A 24469-nucleotide genomic window follows, 5' to 3' on the forward strand; every position below is an offset into this window, starting at 1 on the left:
TGCAGCTGACTAGGAGGAATGGTGCGTTTCTTTTTTCCCACATAAATTCGATGTTAAAACAGCGATGATGAATGGTTTTCATGTCGGTTTACCTGTCAGTGGTCACTCGATGAGCAGGGGAGAGAGAGCGAAAGGTAGATTGAAGAATATAGAAAGAGGATAGAGAGGGGGAAGGAACAAGGACAAGGCAGAGTGAGTGAGCGTGAGCAGAGATGGAAGGGACCAGCGACATATGACTACCTTGGGGGAAATGATCTGTGTAACTATGGATAGACTACTGTGAAAAGTAATGAAATCATAATGGCCGTCTACCAGTTACAAAGAACAGCATGACTCTCCATAATACATCTCCTATCATGAGTGGATGTGGAAAGGTTTTTTCTTTTTTGAACATGATGGCCACTTTAATAACAGCTTTTGTGATGATTTATTCAAACGATGGTTGGAAGTTTTCGTAATGGCATTGACTTTTTTTTTTAAGTGCCACACTGGAAAAGTCTCTCGCTCACAACGTTTTGTGTAGAATACCCGAGTCCAGGATGTTCTTTGCTTCTGGCCTGGGCAATAACTAAAAGTTAGAACAGCCACATTTGCAAAAAAACCTTTATCTGTTCTACTCATTTTTCTGTGAGATAGTCCATAAATGGATTTCATTTGTGCAAAAACAAACACAGAATGCATTACAGCATCAGGTTTATTTGGCTGCCTGACTGAATAAGAAACTAATAAATCGTTGTACTGGATTCTTTTTCAGTTCATTCTGCAGCAAGTATCCCCACCTCAAAATACCCTTTTGAAACACTGTTTTAATTTATACTTTAGGCCCTACCTGCTCCTGTCATCCATATAGTCATGCTGAGTTGCAGTTCTTCTTGCGTCCTCTTGGGTGCAGTGTCGTCTGAGTATGAGTGGACCTTAAGTTGTTTTCCCATTGAACTATAACAAGCCCCCACTGTTGCTTCGAATCATCGGTCCTCCTCAAAGTGACAATATTTGACTTTAAGGCTGAACAAGAGATAACGTTTAGCACAACTTAGTTCTTAAATACATCTGGAAACATAATCTTGTTTACCTGCGAGATAAACGCAGGAGTTGAAAAGCTCTGCTCCTTCCTGTTTGAAAGATGTCGACGAAAGGAGGGCTGACAAACAGGCAAACAGAGCCATCGGATCAAAACAACACTTTATATATTTCCTTTCACATTGTGAAAAAGCAACAAGAACAAGTTAAGTATAACAATGAGTTTTTCAAGTTGAAAATAAATTAGACATCGACAAGCATCAGTCTTCTCGTCGTCGCTCTGCAGGGTCCCTGTTGGATACCTCCAACAGGGTATCAGCCTCTCTCATGCTGTCACTCAGCCTCCCCCCCAGTGTTGGATAACGCAGCATCTTTTGTTGCTTGGCACCGCTTGTCTCTATAAACGGTGAGATTCGTCCTTGTTCAAGGAGTTTCGCTTCATCACTTTGTCTAGCAAAAGAGTTGAACGTGACATGACGTTATTACACATGGTTTTCTTTTTCGCCCCCGCTAACTGTGCCTTGGAAAAATCAAGAGCGCAGGCCAGCACACTTCTTTAATCCACCGTTCTGGATGTTTCTATCTGTGTCCTCGAGGTTGCTAGAAGGGGGCCGGGCGGCCGCTGAACACAACATCCTCCTCCCTTGTTCAGCATCATCATGACCTGCTCAAACAGGTAAAAAAATGAGACAATTACAAAGAGATAACATGAATAATTGACTGTATTTTTCGGTAATGCCCACCAGTAACCTGACTTGCGGCGTTTTAGGAGCTACTGGCGTGTAAACAACTTAATGGCTTGCACACACAATGTTCAATTGCAGCGTTTTTTTTTTGGATGGTTTAACCGCGGAGAAGTTCTGTGAAACGTCAAGCTAACACTAACAGAGATGGGCTTCGTCAGCAGGAGAGGCCGTTCTCATCTAAGTCGACGTTGTTTAGGTTTAGTATCTCCCAAATGACCCACTTCTAGATTGATAACGTGCCGTCTGTAAAGGTACATTAATTAACCACTAACTTACATTATTTCATACGTAATTATTTTTTATGGGTATTATAGCATTATTATATATCATGAGTTTAAATGTTTAGGTTTGGGTGAGTGTGTTAGGGTTAACCCTATCCCTATTCAATAAGGTACACATGAATACCGTAGTTAATGTGAACATCAAACATGCATATTTGGTGTTCATGTTTCCTAATGGTGCTCACGAACACCATCGGTGAATGCTTACTAGACCAATTGTTAGCGGGTACATTTATCCCTAACGTTGTTAATGCTTAAAACTGCATTAACTAAAATTAATTAATTGTTATTTAATGTAACCTTATTATAAAGTGATGCCTCTATTACCCATAGAAGGCTCATAGCGTCAAAGAGTCACTTTGTTCTCTATGTTGCATGTATCAACCTCAACTTTTATTTAAATGATGACCAACTACCTTTCATTGCCATTGACGTCTGTTGGAGCGAAACCATTCACGAGCTGGATGTCGGTGGGGCGGTTGTTGACCTCCTCCAACACGTGTGGTTCCTCGGCTAAGCCCGCGCTGCAGTTGGCGGAGTTGTGACCGCACAGCAATGTCACCTCTGTAAGCTCGTTCCCCGCTGGAATAGAGCAAACAAGCAACCCAACGTTTGATTTGAGTCCGTAGTCCCTAATGTGGACAGCGTTACCTCGGTTCATGGGAACAGACTGCAAGTGCACATTCTGATGCATATTTAGACATGGGAATGCCTGTATGCAAGCACACACATGCACCAACGAGATAATGCTGCTTTAGCAAGGCGGTTCAACTGCAGCCTTGGCGGGAGACTAAGTCAACATAAAGGGGCAATCTACTTAGCCACAGTTTGTGTTAGTGTACGAGGGCACCTGAAACACCCACGCTAAACAGGTTATTCTGTATCCGTACCGGTGACCCTGTATCAAACTGTAAAGCGATCACTGGACCTCGACGGCTCATACAGATCGGACCGGATTAAGCCCTCTTTATCTTCCGGGGCCTCAGCGGGCTTTACCTGCTAGCGGACACTGGTGCCTGCTCCGCGCCTCCCAGTACTTTGGCCAGCGGCAGCCCAGCAGGCGGGCGTACGCCGAGCGGAAGTCCCGGTTGAGCGCCGCGTAGAGGATGGGGTTGAGGGCGGAGTTGGCGTATCCCAGCCACAGCACCACCTCATACAGGGTGCCCGAAAGCACCTGCTCCTTCACGGCCGCCACGTTGAACAGGATGAAGTAGGGCAGCCAGCACACGGTGAACGCCCCGATGACGGCCGCCAGCGTCACCGTGGCCTTGTGCTCCCGCAGCGCCACGGCGGTGACACTGGCGGTGACGGCCGTGGTGGTGCAGCGGCCGTTGCCCCCGGCGTCGTGGCTGGTGACGACGCACGCCGGCCGGGAGCCGATGATGCGCTTGGCCTGGGAGCGGGCGATGCGCAGGATGCGGTAGTAGGTGCAGCACATGACCATGAGCGGCAGGAAGAAGGTGATCAGGGAGTCCGTGAGCGCGTACGCGCCGTTCAGCTCGAAGTTGCACGCCCGCTGGTCGTCGCCGGGCCGGCGGTTCTGCACGGTGCCGTTGGGCGTGTTCCAGCCCATGTGGATGGGCAGGAAGGACACGGCCAGGGACACGGTCCACACGGACGCCATGGCCACGGCCACGCGGCCCGGCAGCACCAGGGCGGCGTAGCGCAGCGGCATGGTGACGGCCAGGAAGCGGTCCATGCTGATGGCCAGCAGCGTCAGGATGGAGGCGGTGCACAGCATGACGTCCAGGGAGATGTAGATGTTGCAGAAGACGGGGCCCAGGGGCCACTCGTCGGTCAGCTGCTGCAGGGCGGAGAAGGGCAGCACCAGCAGGCCCAGCAGCAGGTCGGTGGCGGCCAGCGACACGATGAAGCAGTTGGTGAGGCAGCGGAGGCGGCGCGTGGCGCACACGGCGACGCACACCAGCACGTTGCCGCTGACGGTGAGCAGGATGAGGAGGCAGAGCGAGGCGCCCAGCAGGACCGTCAGGGGGGTGGTCGAGGGGATGGGGCCCTCCATGCTCCGGTGGCTACTCGACCCGCGGCCTAGTTGTAGAAGATGAGGACGAACATTCTAGCCACGGCTAGCCGTACGCTTCTGTAGAGGGCACCGGGTTTCATGGCCACAAGTCTTGGAAAGAAATCATAGTGGGTTTGACGACCGGCGGATAGAGAGCGAGTGGAGGCGCAACCCTGACTTGGTGGATCACTTCCGCCCTAGCTTGAGCCCTGATTATGAGATTGTTGAGAAGCATTAGCATCGACACTCTGGGATTGTTCTGTTCAGGAGGGAAGGAGGGTTTTGGACATTTTGGTGCATCTGACGTTGGTACGTTTTAGCGTCATGTTTGGCAGTTGAAGTAAAATGTTGGTTGTTCCAGCAGCTGCCCTCTTCTCACTACGGCTGGATCATGGTGGCTGGGTTCATCTAGCCGCCAGGTTCGATGCCATCTCCTAGACTGCAGTGACACCTAGTGGACAGAAGTAGAAACAGCAATATTATAACGCTGCATAGTCAAGGTTATTATTAAGCATCTACTTGAGATAGTATGGTGCACTGCACAAGCTAACCGACTTATTAAGTTCATCTGAATGTCTCTCAAGGCTGAGAGACATTGTGACTTTGTGCGAGGTTTAATAAACTAGCTTCATCTGCACGTACAAGTCCGAAAATGAGAACTGTGAGTTCCGACCACAGTTTCATATCCTTTTTCATAGTGCAATGAGGTTATTTCACACTGAAGTCATGCTGAGGACACAGATTAAGGCAAAGAACCTGAACACTGAACTTTTGAATTCACAAATATAGATGGATGGAAAATAACACAATGTGTAGCTATTTTAATATTTATAACGTATGTTTATGAACGCCAAATCTAACCAACATTTTCAAGGAAATTATTTCCTTTGTTCAGATTCGTTGGTGCTTTATTATATCACATTAAAGCACATTAAGCGGCTGTGCAAAAAAGGAAAAGATTATTTTTTAGTAGTCCAGTTATTATCGATTTGTTTTTCCACAAGTTACATTGTTGTCCATGGAAATTAAATGAAAGGAGTACTATATTAAAGATGTATTAAGTAAGATTTAAGAGCTGCTATTTGAGTGTAAAATATTAGGAATCCGTCGTGTGAGAGAAACGCTCTGAGAAAATCTGCTCTGGTTGACTGCGCCCCTGCCTCACAGCGGACAATATACATTTTAGACTGATCCCTGATTGGTTCCGGGAATCCATCTTGCCTTTAGTTTAAAACCCATGCGATGCATCGCGTCCGTATCTCCACCAGGTGAGAAGGCAAGACTCAATGGCAGAGGAGTGAGGGAGGGGGGCTGGGGGGGAGAGCAGGATTAGCAGAGCAGGCGACCTTATTTGGGTTGTATATTTTCAAAATCTCGCTCTCTTCTGCTCCTTCTTTATAACTCTCAGTAAAACATGGTGTATTGGATACCTAATGCAAGTTATGATTATTAATAAGAACCGCAACAACAACAACACTAAATATGTTCCTTGTTAGTACATACAATTGCATTTTATCCAAGCGATTACAATAAAGTAAACGGAGCGCTTGAGAATGCACTATATATCCAGTGAAGGACACACCGCATTCAAGTTCACGGGTTTTGCTGTGCAGAAAACACCATCACCCTCACACTCACATTCCCTCTCTCTCTGTACACTCTTTTGCCACCCATAAAGTTCAGCAGACAGGTCTTGTACCAACATGGCTGGCAACGAGAAACATCCAAGGTTTACAGGTCTAAACTATACAATAGGACATTCAGAAATACACCTGCCTTCAAGTTATGATAAACAGTAAGCTACTGCTTTGGCAACAAAACCGCAACTGGTCCCGCTGCAGGCTCAGTACGGCTGGCTTCATCGGGGGGAATGTGGACAATGACTATCTCGTACCTAGCACCTAAAAGTGTGTTTGCGTGTCGTTGGGTGCAGGCAGGTGCTTGCGTCAGTGGTCGTCCGTTATCTGCCCATGTATTTTCCAAAGTTGTAATGGATATCGGGACCTTTGCCAGACTTGGTGCAAAGCCATTCACTTATCAGTGAGAACTTAGCACACCGCGGCTTAAGATGCGCACAGCAGGTTTCAAAGCGACAGGGGAGTACAAGTACAGTGCTTTTTATAGTTCAGTGAATGTACTTTCCTATACAACCATTAAGTGGAGAGAAATAGACAGAGATAGAGACATAGACAGAGACAGACATATACATTAAATACCCGTAAGCTTTGTTTCGCTTTCTGGGAAGCGATGAATTGTTGCACTCCAACCCCCCCTAGACATCATACCTAGACTACCTGCCTTCCCCTTTCATCTAAAGCAAACACTGCTATCACTGCAGCTAACCCCCAAAGCCTAGCTCTCATACGCACATTGGAGCACATCAAGCTTATACTACCAATCTAAACCTCCGGGAGCAAACATCTCACACACAAAAACACACACACACACACACACACAAACATGCACACACACACACACACACACACACACACACACACACACACACACACATTGCTCTTGTGCCCAATGTCCGTTTGCTTTCTCTCACACATACAGACACTACAGAAATTGTTTGGCAGTAGTTTAGTGTGGGGCCAATGACGGCAGCATTGGGCCGATAGAGCGGCCCAGATATGGATATCTATTATGGGTACTGTAGCTGCTTGTCACAATGAGAACCTTGCTAAACTGGCATTAACTCTGCTACCCAGAGTGGTGAGTGTGTGTGTGTGTGTGTGTGTGTGTGTGTGTGTGTGTGTGTGTGTGTGTGGGCGTGTGCCATGCGTGCGTGTGTGCGCCTGCGGATGTGTGCACTTGCGTACAGGCATGCCTGAATATGCATCAGAATGTGCCCTGCATCCTGTTCCCATCTATGTGTGCATAAGAGTAGGATTATAAACAGATGTGTGTCCTTTGTTTACTTTTTGTGTAAACACTTTGTTCTGACCGTCCTACAAAATTCATGTGAAAAGTTTTTTTTTTTTTTTATCATGAAAAAAAATACTTCTTATGATTAAGAAACGCATTTATTCTATGCAGATATCTATCAGGATGTGTTTGTTCCAGAAGCTCTTAACACGCATCCTTAAAACCCCAATGAGGTGAACCCAGACATGTGTGAGCCTCTTTCGGGCACACACATGACTTTTGGGTCTTCCATCCTAACCCTTGACCCTTTGGTCTTGTAAAACAAACCGTCTCCAGAAAGACATTCCTTGTATTTTTTGTTTTACCAGTACACCTCCATTACTGTGAGACTTTGTAACTTGATTCAAGAAAGTATAAAACAAAAGTCAATAGCCACATTCATAGCTAATGGCATTTGAAGAGATATGATAACGATTGCTGAGTGCTGTGTCTTCTAATCTACAGGAAGCCGGAAAGCAGCTGGGCTGTAGCTCTATATCGCTGCATGGGAGAGCCCTGCAGTATCTCATAACTATCTTTATATTCAGTGCTTGCTTAGCATGCCGCATAATAGAGGGACGATGTGCAGGATTTAAAACGCAGACATTTCTGTAAATTGCCAATACAGGAACATGTTGTAATTTTACGGAATAAATGAGACCTTCACAGACTTCTTAAAAAGAGGGGTGGTGCGTGCATCAAAAGGTAATCCACAGGTGCTAGACAATAGTATTGAATATAAGACAAAAGGAGGGTCTGCACACTGTTTAAATGCCCGAGATGTGGATTTATTAACAGGCAACGTTTCAATCTCTAAGGATCTTCATCAGACCTTCGCAGACTTCTCCATTAGAATTCGTCTGATGTATCGGAAATCCGATTTATTGGCCCGATATTGGCGTCATCCACCTGCGATGTTACAAATATGGTGTTTTTTCCTATGCCCTATCTGAATTATTCTGCGCCGCTGAGCTGCCGTCGCTCATCCTCACCTTGGGATTGTCAGCTCTGCTCACTTTATCAATGTCACTAATTAAAATACGGGCCCTGAAAAAGACGATCAGACGATTCCAACGCAGAAATAAGAACGATTGACATCATTGCGTGTCCTTGGTGCCGTAGCATATTATGAAGAGCTATCTTTAGCCAGATCCTATTAGTGTCTGGTTATTTGTTGTTCTGTATGTATCGTGCAGTTAGTTTGTACTATTACTGCGAAGACATTGGCGCTCCAGGGCCCTCAATGTGTGAGCTCCAGCCGGCTATTCACTTATGGCCAAAGGGGGCAGTAATGAGAGGGCATTTCTGAATCGTACCTTTGAGCACGAGTTAGTGTGTTATGGTGGAGTTTGTATTTGTGAGTTTATTAATGACCTCCATGCAGCTTTTAACAAGAACAAAAATAAATAAATAATATTAGTTAGACTCAGGTATAGGTTTGGCTCCCGGACCCAAACCAAGGCGTTTGATGTGTTTCTAGTAAGTCATTTTTCTATCTTCTTCTCCCATCAACCCTGCCCTGTCTTTTAGGATCAGTGAGATGGAAATGAGCCGGAGGTGATTCTTATCACACACACACACACACACACACACACACACACACACACACACACACACACACACACACACACACACACACACACACACACACACACACACACACACACACACACACACACACACACACACTCACACACACACACACGCTCTCTCAAGTGGACGCTGAATAGAGCCCTATTTTGATATTGCGATCCAAACTCGGCATGAAATTAACTTTCTTATTTTAAACGGTGCTTTGAATATGTAATCCCAGGACGAGGGCTTTGAGTCACACCCTGATGAGGCACAAGGTTGTTTACCTCTTAAAGTCCAAACCTGCCGCCTGATTGGCGGGGTGCATCTGAACTCATTCTGCACCGTCCTTTTTACCCACCAGATGTGTGCCTTTTGTCTTTGTGTTTGGGAAGGAAGCTGCTTAGTTTGTACTGGGACGTCAGGGTGGAGCGATCTATGTACCTGGGACTGGGAAAGTCATCACTTTGGATTGTTCCCTGTGATACTCGGCCTTGATTCACCAGGGCTGCCGCATTTGAATGCTGGTTAATCTATTCAAATGTTAGTAGGCTAAAATAGAACACAAAAAACAACCTACAAACCCTGGGCACTGGAAGATGGCAGAACGAATCAGAAATTTTCTGGATTTGATCTATGTCGACTCCATTCCCCCTTTTAAGCTCTGTACCTGGTTACTAGGGATGGGTTGGTCGGATTGTCATTTGTTAAAGTTGAAGTATTTTATTGTTAAGCGTGCAGAAACACAGGATGAAACTTGGTACCGAAACCCTGGGCAAGCTACCAAATAATCTAGCATAAGGCTACCCCTATAGCCTGTAAGCCCTAAGCAACATGACAGCTAAACTATGATGATATGATGGATTGTTATCCCACTTATCCCACTGTGTGATAACTTTTGTAATGTAGCCATTACTCTGTAGACATCTATGTAAAGCCTCTGTCTTTCATTCGACTGTAGGTAAATGGTCTCTAAATGTAAGCATGCTATTGATCTGGCTGAATATTTGATGAGATCCATTTTTAAAACCAGTTCAAACTGGTTTGTGAACAGTTTCTTATGAGAGTAATGCACTTGAAACTAGGTCAGAACAAAGCAGGTGATTTAATTCAGCTGATGAGATATGATCGCCATCAGTAGCTTGACCTGGTGTTCGCTCCTAAGAGTGGGCTTTCTTAAAGACCACCTTTGGTCTGCTTGCAGGCTTGGGGGGGGCGGCAGGCATTCAACCTGATGACAAAGATGACCGACTGTGAGGAAGACAGTGATGCTGACAAAGATAACCTATGGACCTCATTTACATGCGGCACTCTCCCAAAGTTCACAAGACAGGCCACACGACAAGCCAACACAGCCCACAGAAGCCTTCTACACTTTCGACCACACAGCACTTCTTCAACTAAAACAGGCTATTTTTCAGATCTTTGCCGAACAGCTACCAGAACTGCTCGCTGATTACTGCTTGGTGCTAACCGCCTTTTCACTCGAGCTGTAAGTTAATAAGTAACCACTTCAAAGGGGAAACGTTTGACATTGAAGACTAATTCACAAACATCCCTTTATGCTTCTCCTCAATGCCAATTACAGTGGCATAATGGCCTCATGGTCTAATTCGTCCTAATCTCCTCCAAATGAATAGTGACATCGAGACAATGTGAGGTGCATTCACTTCCTCCAGAGGGCAATCTGTAATTGAGTCTACATTTATGTTTCTGGGTCTGTGCCCGTGTGCATTGCCAGGGTGGAATTGTATGTGCTTGTGTGTCTGTGTACCTTTTGTGTTTGTGCACTCACTGCATACACATCTGTCTTCCCGTTTGTCTTATTTATGCTTGGCAGCAAGGGGTACCCGCGGAGAACAGGGGGGGAGCTAAGTGGTCTGGGATGACCGGTTGCCTGGTTACCGTTGCTTGGTTTGGCCATGCAGGATGAGCAGCGGAATCCCAATAACACAGAGAGAGAGAGGGAGAGAGGGAGAGAGAGAGAGCACAGAACGCTGAGACGTGAGAGAAACAGACAGGCAGGCAGACAGGCACCAGCCGGACAGGCAGAAGAAGGGAAAGACAGACAAGTGACCAGACACACAGACAAGCCGCAGCTAGACAGGCAGCTTGCCATAGGTATACAGATTGATAGACAGCCTTAGACTATTAGCAGTGACAGCAGAGGTCCAGGCATATTAAATATACATGGTCCCTTGCTGCGTGCCATGGAACCGCCACAGACACACACACACACACACACACACACACACACACACACACACACACACACACACACACACACACACACACACACACACACACACACACACACACACACACACATGAGGTCACAAAGGAGCAGCAGATTGCTGTCATTATATATCCATTTCGCCTCTGCCACACCTCATTTATGTCAACATGGTAGCTTCCGTGTTGTGAATGCCTCTGCCTAACAAACGTCTCTGTAATGATGCTCACACATGCCACCTACGTTGAACTCTCCCTCCACAACACCAGCCAGCTCCCACCGCTAATCCTTTCAACCTGATGTATCATTATAATCGTATTTGATACAGCGCTATAAAACCGATCACGAGTTGAGGTGGTTTGCCCCATCCAACTATGATCCGTCACACTGTCAGAATTATGTGACGGTAAAGGACACACACACACACACACACACACACACACACACACACACAAACAGATCTATCTGTGCATCTTTCCGGTAAAGGAGAACATAGAAAGAACTGAGAAACTCTCAGAACACTCACAACATTATCTGTCAAGGCAAGTCCAATGAACGCATTCCAGTTCCAGAAACACACTAGTGAAGCCAGCGAAGAGATCTTATTTCACGACTGACCGGTATGGGAGAAATTGACTACGACATTTAAAGGAAATGTATAATCATTATCTTGCCTACATTCTATACAAACAAAATAAGTGTGGAAAAAGCATAGACTCAGCAAGAGACCACATTCCAAGGGATATCCAGGTAGCACTCATTACTACTCCTGACAGCCCTCTGAGGCAGACCTTTATCAAGACAAACATCCCAAGACGTTTGACCCCTAAAGTGGTGATCTCTCGGACCATAAGGATATCAACAGGAATGTATGGAGAGGGCTTCAGAATTACCATACAGAGGGAAGGAGCCCTTTAATGGATTAGGTTTGGCTAGCTGGCGCCTTGTTCAATCAAATGGAGAACTGAGGTGGAGGACACGAGAGGTATCCAATTTCTAGCCCCGGGACATAGGGTGTTGGTCAGTGCAGGTAGGAGGAATTCACACAGTTTGGGGACATAACATGGAGCAAGATTTCAGATCCGGAGTTCTTTGGCAAACCAATTCAGATTTTGTTATTACTTCTTTGCAATTGATAATAAATTGTATGCCTTTCAAACTTTTTCTTTCCTTTAAGTGTTAAAGTAAAGTGTTAATCTACGACATGGGTAGCTTTTTGGAAAACATCATTTATTAATGTGGTGTATCGCAGCCAATACTGTGTTTGTCATCAATAAGTGCATTATAAAACAATGGATATCATTAATTATGGCCCTTCCCTTCCGTCACCCTTCATTGGCTCTAGCGTAGAAGTCCCGGTGTTAAGCAATGTCTCACAGTCACTTCATCACGAGAACAGACCACAGTTTCGTAGTGCCGGCCACATCCTTTAAACTTGACCGTTTGCTCTCTGAGTCCCTGAGATGCGTACTACCAAACACACACTCCTACACACTCAACACACACAACACAAATGGCAGACATTTGAAAAAGTCAGTTGGATTTCTGTTTCCTTTTTTAGGGGCAGCCATTATCTAATTTGCTTAACGCAGTGACACCCTCCTGTTGTTTGTTTTGGTGAGCTGGCAGGTGGACGGGCGCTAGCCGTGATTTTGGTTGTCGTCTGTAAAATAAGTTTTCTGTAGCAGATGTGAAATGAATTGCAGAACTTGAAAGATAAAGGAACAAAAAGTATGCGTGCAAACACTACCTCTTATGTATTAGAGACAGCTGTAACCATAGCAACAAATAAATTAGATTCTATTTGAATGAATGAAAAGTTAATATTTTCTCCAATTGCGCTCAAAATGGTCCCATACAGCAAGCAATGTTTATGTTTATCCTTATCCCCTTATTCTAAAATAACCATTGATGACGAGTTCTCAATGTCTACACGAATACCTTGATCCCACTGAGGGAATTTCAGTCAAAAACAGTTAACACAATACAATCTATTAACTCACCCAAGTTTTCCTGTGGCTGCGGTGATGTTCTGGTCGACTCTCCTCTGCTCCACTCAAGCCCTCCTGCAAGTCTAATGGACCGTGGTATCACTGATGTGAATGCGTCAATATCAGTGTGAGAGAGAGAGAGAGAGAGAGAGAGAGAGAGAGAGAGAGATAAAGAGAGAGGGTATGGGTGGGAGGGAACTGGAAGTACAGGCTGTGGTGAGAACTACAGATGCAAAGGCAATTCTCAGCTCTTGTTCACTTTTGTTTTATTTGTCTGTCTGTCTGCCTGTGTGTGTGTCCGTCCCTTTTTTATTCTCTCTCTCTCCTTCTCTCTCTCGCTCTCTCTCTCTGTCTCTCTCTCTCTCAGTCTATGTCTCTCCCTAGGGTAATTATTACCCTTGCTAAACCATCTTAATAGATCTACCATTGTCTTCCCTTGTGTCTCACCCAGGGTTGATCTCCCATTGGCCTCCATGATGGAAACAACTCGGCAAAGCCTCGGGCGGTGTTACCTTTTGCACCACCCAACCTGTTCTATTCAGTCCCATAGAGAAGCCGCTCTCCCCCCCTCCCACCACCATCATGACCACCATCACTCACGCCACTTTGTAGGGAGTTAAAGGCATCGTCCACACACAGCTCTGGCCACCAGCGAATGCACATGTGCCCAAACACAAAAACAACCTATAAATAGCCATCAGATGGGACTATAGGCCAAGGCCTTCCTATAACCGTGTGCATGTGGGAACGGACAGGCTCACGCTGATGAAACTGCAGTAGGCGTAATCCCGCTTTGATGAGTGGAATGGTAGAGTGGGTGCAATGGTTTGACAGCGTGAAAGCATTTCATTTTGTGGGTCGTTTTTGGCACTGATTGTCCCAGAATGATGTCTATGACCTCACGGGTCAGACGGGCGTCTAAATCAATTTCTATTCCTGGTCCACGGCATGTACTCCTTGGTTCATTTTTCAGGGTTGACTTGGCGGCTCTCCTCAAACACACACACACACACACACACACACACACACACACACACACACACACACACACACACACACACACACACACACACACACACACACACACACACACACAGACACACACACAGACTCCCTTGCCTCCCTCTCTCCTCCCTCTCCCTCTCTCCTCCCTCTCCCCCCTCTCCCCCCTCCTCCCTCTCCTCCTTCCTCCCTCTCGTTCCTCCTCTCCCTCTCTCCTCCCTCTCCTCTCTCATCCCTCTCCCCCCTCTCACCCCTCCTCCCTCTCCTCCCTCTCCCCCCTCCCTCTCCTCCCTCCTCCCTCTCCTCCCCCCTCCCTCTCCTCCTCCCTCCCTCTCCTCCCTCCTCCCTCTCCTCCCCCCTCCCTCTCCTCCCTCCTCCCTCTCCTCCCCCCTCCCTCTCCTCCCTCCTCCCTCTCCTCCTCCCTCCCCCTCCTCCCTCTCCTCCCCCTTCCCTCTCCTCCCTCCCCCCTCTCCTCCTCCCTCCCTCTCCTCCCTCCTCCCTCTCCTCCTCCCTCCCTCTCCTCCCTCTCCTCCCTCTCTGAGTGGTGTGCAGGACGTGTGTGGCCAGGGTCGCCCCGGACGCTCCTCGTAGTGCTGTGTGTGTCCTTGTCTCCTTCTCTTGGCCTTACCTCAACTCGTCCCTTTGTCTTCGGTCTTTGGCGCCGTCTCCGCTTCCCCTTCCTGGTTGATGCCTCAATCTGCCTCAAGCTGTATGTCTGTCCGCATACGTCGCTGGGGCCCCGTGTTTATGTTGTTGTTTGTCCGTCTGTTTGTCGGTTGATTAGAACGTCGGTTGGTTTCTTCTTGGTTCGTTCTTTTGTTACCACTCACACCTGCAGGCTCCGCCCCTTTTTCTCCTTGTGACTCACGGGTCAAACTTTCTGTGTCTCCGCCAACCAAAACGAGTTGATAAGGTATCTTTGCACACACACACACACACACACACACACACACACACACATGGTTACACACACAAATACACACATACACACACTTACAATAAGCTCCACGCTCCTCCTTCAATACGACCATAAATCTTTTAATTTCCTTATGTTTCCATGACGATAGGGTCTTAGGTTTGCGATATAACAAAAAATTAGGGAGCGTCCTCGGATAATGGGAATTTGCCTAATTAGCCGTGGTTTCTCAAAAACAATGTAATCATTATTTTTTATCGTGGGAACTGAAACCACAAGACTCAATGCATTTCAAACTGCTTAAAAAGGGCTCCCCCTGCGTGCAACTGTCACAGAGCTACGGCGTATTTCTACTGCCCTCCTGTGGATGTACAGCGTAATGACATGCATCACAAAAAGGACCGGTGGAGTCTGATCTGCTATTTTAATGTGATTTACATAATGACAATTTGTTATGAATTATTTTTGATGAACTACTCTTCTAAAAGTCAGTCAACATGAGGATGTTGAGCGCCTTTGATTAACACCTCCTGGCAACACTGAGGGGTGGGGCGGATTTGTTAAATGTATTTATCTATTTTTGTCATTTAACAGACATTGCGAATGTATGAATCCAGATGTTAGCAAATGTCATTAAGGAGCCAGTCTGAGTTTGGCGTCTTTCTCTCATAAATTCTCGATTAATGCATCGTTCTCAATCTTTTTAATACGCTCAACTGATAGCTGACAGCTGTCAAAATTGGCACGTCTACGTAAATCACGTTTTTCCCCATGTTACGTGAGATAGGTCCAGGTCCAGTTCCAGTTTTGACAATCTTTGACCAGAACTGCACCTTTCATAATTCTGCACATGACTTCTGCATGTGTACTTTAGATTTATTCACGTATTTCGGTCTTCAGTCCCCCTCTGACTGGGAGGAAGAGCCCAGAGTCAGAAGAGGAAGGAAGGGAAGGGGGTGGCGCTTACCATTATCAAGTAGGCCTACAGTAAAAAAAAAGCAGAAGTGAGGGGTAGAACAGCCGTCCTGTTTCAGGAGAAGAAACTGACAGACACAGAGAGACCCAGGAAGAAGGAGGGTGAGCAGAGGGGAACACACAAGCACAACCATGGCCCCTTGGACCAGGACCGAGGGATATGGTGTCGGTGAGTCGACCGCACCGACCTGTGCTCTTAGGTGTGCTAGTGTGTGTGTGTGTGTGTGTGTGTGTGCTTATGTGTGTGTGTGTGTGTGTGCCCATATGTCTGTTATGATCATATACATATTACGCCAAACTGCACTTGCTGTGGGAAAGTAGAGAGGGCAGATTGAGAGAAAGATGGAGATACACCATCACTTCCTGGTTGACAGGATGTGGGCAAGTGGCGTGTTATAGACTGATGTTCAATAGCCTTGTAGCCATACACCTCTGAACTTACTGATTGCGGACACATTCTGCCCTCAAATTCTTGTTCCCCCACGATGGCCCACTTGTTGTCAATTTCTGCCACGTTTGGGATAATCGCAGAGAGTTCATTTTTGTGTTGTATCCACATATACATCTGACCTACTTGTGTAACGTTGCCAAAGCTGTGATAGTCAAGGGGAAGTGAGTGGAGAGATAAGTGGAATGTCATAGGGTCTGACACTTGCAGATAAGGAAATGGGTTCAGGTGAAGATGATGCGAGATGCTGGGCAGATAAGCTCTCCAATGTATGCATTTTATATCTTGTTTTATTCACATTGTCAGAATCACAGCCCAAACCAATATTATTTACTCTGGTAGTACTTAGAATGGAGTGTTACAATACTGTTGACACTCTCAGAATGACTGCTAGGTAGGGTTCTGATGTATAGTGGTGGGAGACTAGGAGTCAGAGGCTAGCTGATGCTAACTCCGTCAGAGAGAGTGCAGCCGATTACTGCAGGTTGACAAGACAGGAAGTTCGACAGGAGGAAGTCAGTTGTTTGTTGGTCCCTTACATCTGTGGCGACGGTTACAAACACGAAGACGCGTTCAATCGGAAACCTGACATAACATTGAAATGAGACGAAACGGTCAATAGCTAGATTTAGGTTTTAGATCTTGAAAACATGTTTCAATATGAAATTATTCAAGTTATTATAACAATATTCAAAGTGATTTATTATTTATTACCCACCCTGCTGATGGCATCCCTGATGCCGATATTAAAAAACGTTACCTAAATTGAGCCATAGAACGGAAGGATATTCATGTGGTTCAGAGTTGGACCCCCGGCCCAAAGGTGATGGGTTTGAACCATCAACTCAATACTTTAATAATACTAGCAATATTTTAGCATTATCGACAGGAATAATGTGACTCTTCCTCTTTCATGTTTGTTTTGTGCATTTTGTGAATCAAATGTGATGTTTTTTTACACTTTTTATTCCCAAATGCTCATTGGTTCTCCTTGTATTGTGAAACTCAGCAAAGTGGAATTTCATTGGCCAAGGGGATAAGCAACTGTCCCTGGAGGTGGGCGACACAGTGCAGATCCAGGAGGCCTGCGAGGGTGAGCAACGTTAATCACAAGATCTCTTGCCTATAAAGTATTACTATACCCTCCCAAACGTCTCCACTTTGGCTGAGTTTGTTGGTATTTGTTGTGTCTGTCAAGCTTTGCCGTTTATTGGTTGAACCAAAAATACGATGATGCTGGGAGCTCTAAACCTAAGGGAAACACTTAACAAAACATCAATTTGACAGCATTGCATTCAGACAAGACATTACAGACACAACAGATTACAGAAGTGCGCTGCAATAACACCAAACGGCTACAGAAGTGTTTCCAGGGGATACCAAAAACGGATGAGCCCATCTGGACTCTGCTGTAATAACGGAACCATGCCAACACAATGTTACCCTAAGCCAAAAACACTTGTTTCCCACACCGATGACGGTCTTAAATGTCTCCTGGAAACACTTTGTCATTTTGTGTAGTTGTGTTTCCTTAAGTTGCAGTTGTTGTTTTTCTTAATGAGCTTGAGTTTTGTCTATATGCATGTGTGTCCTTAAATTGCAGTGTGTTGAGCTCTCAGGGCCACTGTAAAAAATGAACACGGAACCACACAATCCTTACTTAGGCCACTGTTGCGCACTCCTATAACATGTATTCAGAACCACAAATCATTGATCTCATTCCACAGTGATCCAACAAAAGATACATTTCAATGTCAACCCCAATGTGCCACCACTGGTACCCCACAGCCCTCTCTTCCTTCCAAGTAAAGCGTGTGTTTTGTCTTCCAGGATGGTACAAAGGCTACCTGACCAGGAACAAAGCCCTGCAGGTATGGATGGTTGGAGCTCAGGCTCCAGATAAACTAGATGGAGAGAAATTATGTGCTGTCTCGCTGCATAAAACCCTCACGCTCCTGCTCCGAAAAATGTCAAGAGTGCTGCATTCTCTCTTTTATATTACTCTCCGTCCTGGATCCATCACCTATAGTGTACTCATATTTATACTATCCACGCTGTTCATACCTCACCTATAGAGTACTCATAGTTATACTACTCTCTATACTGAATCCATCACCCATTGCATACTCATAGTTATACTACTCTCTATACTGTATCCATCACCTATTGTGTACTCATATTTATGCTACTATCCATGCTGTACATAACTTATAGTTATGTACAGTGTGTCCTCGCTTATAGTGAGGATTTGAGGATTTTGAAGAACTCTCTTCTTCTTCTTCTGCTGTTCCCAGGGAGCGTTCCCGGCCAGCTTCGTCCAGCTGAAGGACGCCATCTCGGAGAGGAGAGGGTAGGTTAAGTCACGAGTCAATCGGCTGTTTCACACTATTACGCAACCTTTACTACTCGCTGTTGTGCATACACACGCGGTGAGGATCAGGCCACCGCAGGGAGAGTGTGTTAGGGGGCCGGAGGGAGTTTGACGTCGCCATTTAAAAGCCATTTGAAACCTCCACACGATCAATACAAGAAAGACGCAGTACGTGTACAGATTGGAAAGTAGAGGTCATGTATCGTGCGCTTGTGTGCGTGTGTGTGCATGCACGTGTGCGCGCGTGTGTGTGTGTGTGTGCCTGTGTTTGCGTGCCTGTGTGTGTGTGTGTGTGCGCGCGTGCGTTTGTGTGTGTGGCTGTGTGTGTGTTTGTGTGTGTGCGCGTGCGTTTGTGTGTGTGTGCCTGTGTGTGTGTGTGTGTGTGCCTGTGCTTGGGTGCCTGTGTGTGTGTGTGTGTGTGTGTGTGCGCGTGCGTTTGTGTGTGTGTGTGTGTGTGTGTGTGTGTGTGTGTGTGGTACAGGAAGCAGGAGCAGGCGGTGTCGTCGGAGATGCCCCTGGTCAAAGAGGTGACCACCACCCTGAGGGAGTGGGGGAGCATATGGAAGCAGCTCTTTGTGGTACCGTCCCCGTTTACTTTGTCCGTGTGTCCGTACTGCCTGCGGTGGGCATCCTTCACCACGCACCCTTGCTCAAGTCATGTGTTACGCAAGATAACATTTCTTATTTGTGTGTGTGTGTGTGTGTTTGTGTTTGTGCTTGGGCGTGCTTGTGTGTGTGCCTGTGTGTGTGTGTGTGCGTGCTTGCCCGTGCTTGTGTTTGTGTGTGTGTATGGCTGCGTGTGTGTATATGTGCCTGTGTGTGTGTGTGTGTGTGTGTGTGTGTGTGTGTGTGTGTGTGTGTCTGCAGTCCAACAAGGGGGGCCGGGTGGAGCAGGTCCAGGGGCTGATGTGGGAGCTGATAGAGTGGCGCTCTCAGCTGCTCTCGGGGACTCTGCCCAACGACGAGTTCAAGGACCTCAAGCAGAAGGTCACCTCCAAGATCGACTACGGAAACAAGTATGGCCGCCTAACAGCAACGAAAAACTCCATTCACGTTTCTTTATTTGTTTTCCTCCCCAAACTGGTCCACACCGATGTGAATATAATGAACCATGAACCATTTCTCTCAATCTTTTTATAAATGCAAATCAAATGCTTCTTTTTTTTCTGTTACTTTTAATTAGTACTGTAGAAGCACATTTCTATTTCCAACCCTTCTCAAACTAGCCTCCGTGCTAGTTGACCCTAGAGTGTCCCCTAGCTCAATCTTTACTTCCCCTCCAGTACCACTGCCCTTCACTTCCTCCCCCTATCCACTCTTCACTTGTTCTTTTAAGCTTCTATACTATGTTAACCTGCCATCACTGTCCCTGAACCATCCGCGGCCTACTGGTTAAGGAGTTGGACTGGGAACCCGGAGGGTGGCCGGGCTCGAGTCCCGACCGGTACACAAAAAATGTGGACGGGGGCAGTAGTTGTGCAGCACTCTCCTACGTCCTCATCCACAGAGGAGGTAGAGGCACCTGAAGCCCCCAGCTGCTCCATGGGCTGCGGCACTGCGGCCGCTGGACCATATGTTCAGACACAAGCACCCCAAGGCCACTAGGGTGCCAAGAGGGAAAAAGGGATGATGATGATGATGATGATGAACCACACCCTTCTCCTCTCCTCCTCCCCTCCTCCTCACCCCCGGTCCTTCACCCTAACCTCCTCACCTCCTCCTCCCCCACCCCCGGCTCCTCCCCCCCCCCCCCCAGGATCCTGGAGCTGGACCTGGTGGTGCGGGACTGCAGCGGGAGCATCCTGGACCCGGAGCGGGCGAGCGTGATCAGCCTGTTCCGGGCCCACGAGGAGGCTACCACCAAGATCAACGAGCGCATCAAGGAGGAGCAGGTGGGTCCGCCCCCAGCCGCAAAGGTTCCGGGTTCGAATCCCAATGCCCGTGGGCCTGTACCTGTAGGCGTCATTGGGCTAGTTGCCCTCGCCCTGCTGACGAGGGATCTGGAGGGCCAGGCCTCACTGTGGGGATAAGTGGTCTACTTCTCTGATTCAGGGTCAGATACTTGTCGCGGAACCAAAAAACGAACAAATTTGGACATACTTTCCGATATTCCGAGGGCTTTGTCGTGCGATCGTTTCCACGAATCCTCCCTGGTTTAGAAGGAGAGGCGGAGGCCACAGCGTGCCTTGCAGAAAGCGAGGTCATCAGAGAGCAGGTTTCACGCCTGTCCGTCCGTGCTACTGACGCCCTCTTTCCCTCCAGTCCAACGTGCAGGCTGACCACTCGGCCATGTCGGCCCGCATCCAGTCCTCGCCGACCCACAGCCTCTACGTGTTCGTCAGGAACTTTGTGTGTCGCATCGGAGAGGATTCGGAGCTCTTCATGTCCCTGTACGACCCCCACAAACAGACCATAATCAGGTACCACTCACACTCTCGCTCTCTCCGACTCTCTCTCCTTCTCTCTGTCTCTCTCTACCGCTCGTGTCCCTGTGCCACCCCGTCGAGCAGACCACAATAAGGTAGCGTCTATGTTTTCACAATCCACCTCCTCCTCCTTCCTCTCCTCAAGTATGAAAGGGCGTCATTGGCATGGAAGACGTATACAGACGGAGATAGATAGATATACTTTATTCATCCCCTTGGGGCAAATTCAGGTATCAAGGAACTCAGTCAGTCAACAGACCAACAACCAAAATGGACAAACAGTAAAAGTAAATAACAAGTGAGCAATATTGCTCATCATTGTAATTACCTCTAAAAAAAAGAACCAGAGGTAGATATAAATAGATAAATATTACGCAATTGCACATTATATTAACATAAACTTTCCTGAATTCGAATAAGATACAATAACATTCCATACATTGACTAACTGTAGAATACAAAGAAACAGACACAAAACATCCCCTCTTATTTTGAAATTGGTGGACCTATATAAGTTAAATGGGATCGTGTTGGATTGTCATAGAAAGTACTGATGAAACGTACAGAATAAGGTCGTGTCTGCTACGTGCTGAGCAACATGAACCTGCCTTAGCCAACATCTCATTTCCTCCAGACAGTTCTTGAAATGAATTAAAACACACCCTTATAATCCAATATAGACACACAATTTCATTCCGGTGATTAAAGTCTTAGCACTAAGTTAATTTTGAACTTCCAGAAGAGATGACTCACACGAGCATGAAGGAAAGTTTGCCTGCTCTCTGAATAAAGGTCATACCTCTTTGGAGAAGCAAGGCATCCTCTCTATAGGCACATGTTCAACTACAGACTCACACAAGCCCCGCCCCCCCACACACGCACGAACGCACGCACGCACGCACGCACACATGAACAGAAAACAATACTCACACACACGCGCACACACACACACAGAAAACAACACACACACACACACACACGCAAACACACACACACACACACACACACAGACACACACACACACACGCACACACACAGAAAACAACACACACACACACACACACACACACACGCACACACACAAAACAACACACACACACACACACACACACACACATTTCAATGTCTTTATTTGTGTCCGCATTTATAAAATACATTGCAGGGGCACAAATATTTTCAGTTGCTTTTGATACCCTACATCCTCGAAACAACATGTTGTAATGCTTGAGTCAAACATGCACAGAGTAGACAATACGTACACATGAGCTTATTCAATCAACGTTGGTTGCACACAGTCTGTTAACATACAGAGAAATTCTATGGGTACAGAAAACACCTCCTCCTCCAAATAGCTCGGCTGCCTATAATGGAGGAGATTGAGCAATATGTTGCAAGCTGCTTTGCTTTACATTTGGACAACCTCATAATTCTCAAGCCTCTGACCACCAGCCTGTGGACATGACCTAGGCTGCCGAAAATAAAAACGATGAGCTGGCATTTATAGCCTAAACGTATAATAGCTTGCACTAATGGTTGGTGCTTAACTTGTTTAGTGAGGAAAGCTTCCTCTAAACTTGAGTCAAAAGTGCAACCAACTTCCCATAGGAAAACCTCTCTGCTATTCTCATCAATCACAATGACATCTGGTGTATTTGCTGTTATACCTTGAAATACATGGGGGTCATTGCATTGAAACATTTCTAGTTTCACACATGAATGTTTGTAGAACAAAACAGAGGAATTAAACATGGGTGACACATCTTTGGTGATAATGTCAACAATTCTGTCATGCCTGGCTATGTATAGTCCTTGGTAAACATTACATCCGTTTAAAATGTGGGACATAGACTCTATGGTCTGACGCTGTCCATGGTGTAGACAGTGAGAGTCACACACACACACACACACACACACACACACACACACACACACACACACACACACACAGACAAAACACAATTTTCCTTTGTTCTTCCAGCACCCTGGCTCTTGTTTTTTCCTTTGGTTTTTGTGTCTGGCGCTGCGCTGGTTAAACGAGAACAATGCTGGGGCGCGCCGTAGCCTGCAGCCACCAGGTGGCAGCGAGAGGGGTTTGGCATGTGCTGTCAGAGAGGAGTGATACCAGAGCTCTGCCACGGTGTCTGTCAGCTTATGAGTCTCAATCACTGCAGCCGCCTGGAGTGGAGAGATACCTTCACACACACACACACACACGGACACAGAGACGCACACACACACACACAGAGACATGCACATGCACACACAAACACACACACACAACGGTCCTTCACACAAATAACTCAGCCAAGTCAGTACTTTGGTTTTGTTGTTCTCTGTCTTTTCCTCTACTTCTTCATTTCATTCTGATACTTCCGTCCCCTCCTACTGTTTAACTAGCAGCATTTTAGCTCTAAGAACTAACCTGGAAGATAATAACTACCTCGGTTTATCCATATATTTGCATACTACTTCAATATGTAAGGTATGACTCACTCCTGTGAACTATTACCGGATAATAATGTGGGACTGGTGAGGCATCAGTATCACAAATCTGAGCTTGTGGTGGAAGTCAAACCTCTCCTGAAAGAAGGAACCTCTGTGGTGGATTATTCAGCATTATCCCAGTTGCCAACAATGATTGCATATTAGGTACTTTCCTCTGTAACGTATTGTTTTTTTATCTACTTATTCAAGCTGAAGATCAAAAGTTCTTCCTCTGGACTTTGGGCATGTATTTTTGCGCTGCTAAGGAAATATCTGGACCAAAGTTGAATTTATGCGTTGTCGCTAATGTTGATTTGTAGCGCATTGATACAGATCTGTTAAAAGGCATGGGGTGTCATGTTACTGAAAAATAATACATACCCAAGTTGTAACAATATTGACCAATCAGGCTCGAGTATTTTTATTCCAATGCTGTGGTACACATACATGAAACATGAGTTCTCACTGTCTTCCTCAGTGAGAACTACATGGTGCGCTGGGGCAAGAAAGGCTTCCCGAGGGAGATCGAAATGCTGAACAACCTGAAAGTTGTCTTTACGGTAAGGCAGCACTAGACGGCACTGTTGCACCTCTGTAGCCCAGTCAGCTCTGGTGCCTGGTGTCACTACCTTCACCTTCCTCTTATCCACACGCTACCCTCGCACATGCTCATCCATGGTTGATGTCGCCTCACACACACACACACACACACACACACACACACACACACACACACACACACACACACACACACACACACACACACACACACACACACACACACACAAGGAATACATGCACATGTACACTCACTCACACACACAGACACACACACACACACACACACACACACACACACACACACACACACACACAGGGAATACACGCGCACACACTCTCACTCACACGCACAAGGACACACACACACACACACACACAGGGAACACACACACACACATGCATACGCAAAAACACTGTAAACATACACAAACACACACACACAAATAAGAAATGTAATCTCTAAATCGAGAATAAGAATCAATTTGGAATAATGGAGCTTAAAACAACATCTTATAA

General features: G+C 46.4%; 2 protein-coding genes across 2 annotated transcripts in view; one reads left to right on the plus strand and one right to left on the minus strand.

Moving 5' to 3' along the window:
* Positions 1-1549: 1549 nt before the first annotated feature.
* On the minus strand, positions 1550-15477 carry hrh2a (histamine receptor H2a). Its single transcript, XM_079744732.1, has 5 exons — positions 14401-15477; positions 12783-12872; positions 3044-4518; positions 2464-2629; positions 1550-1684 (listed from the first exon to the last, which is right to left on the minus strand). Exons 3-5 carry the CDS (start codon positions 4065-4067, stop codon positions 1678-1680), a joined length of 1197 nt encoding a protein of 398 aa, XP_079600858.1. The 5' UTR covers positions 4068-4518; positions 12783-12872; positions 14401-15477; the 3' UTR covers positions 1550-1677.
* Positions 15478-15664: 187 nt separating this feature from the next.
* dock2 (dedicator of cytokinesis 2) overlaps positions 15665-24469 on the plus strand; it is a 121761-nt gene continuing 112956 nt past the window's right edge. Inside the window, 9 exon segments of the mRNA XM_079744731.1 lie at positions 15665-15832; positions 17121-17204; positions 17942-17982; positions 18406-18461; positions 18964-19060; positions 19350-19498; positions 20239-20374; positions 20745-20902; positions 23871-23952. Of these exon segments, the coding sequence (XP_079600857.1) occupies positions 15796-15832; positions 17121-17204; positions 17942-17982; positions 18406-18461; positions 18964-19060; positions 19350-19498; positions 20239-20374; positions 20745-20902; positions 23871-23952 (840 nt within the window). The 5' untranslated portion in view covers positions 15665-15795.

This window comes from Pollachius pollachius (assembly GCF_949987615.1).
Source record: "Pollachius pollachius genome assembly, chromosome: 10".
Lineage (NCBI taxonomy): Eukaryota > Metazoa > Chordata > Actinopteri > Gadiformes > Gadidae > Pollachius > Pollachius pollachius.

Bases quoted from the DNA above. Each gene is read 5' to 3' on its own strand.
- hrh2a (XM_079744732.1), bottom strand. From the start codon at position 4,067: ATGGAGGGCCCCATCCCCTCGACCACCCCCCTGACGGTCCTGCTGGGC. The intron at 2,630-3,043 runs GTAAAGCCCGCT...GCTCTATTCCAG, and splicing joins GCACCAGTGTCCGCTAGCAG to CGGGGAACGAGCTTACAGAG.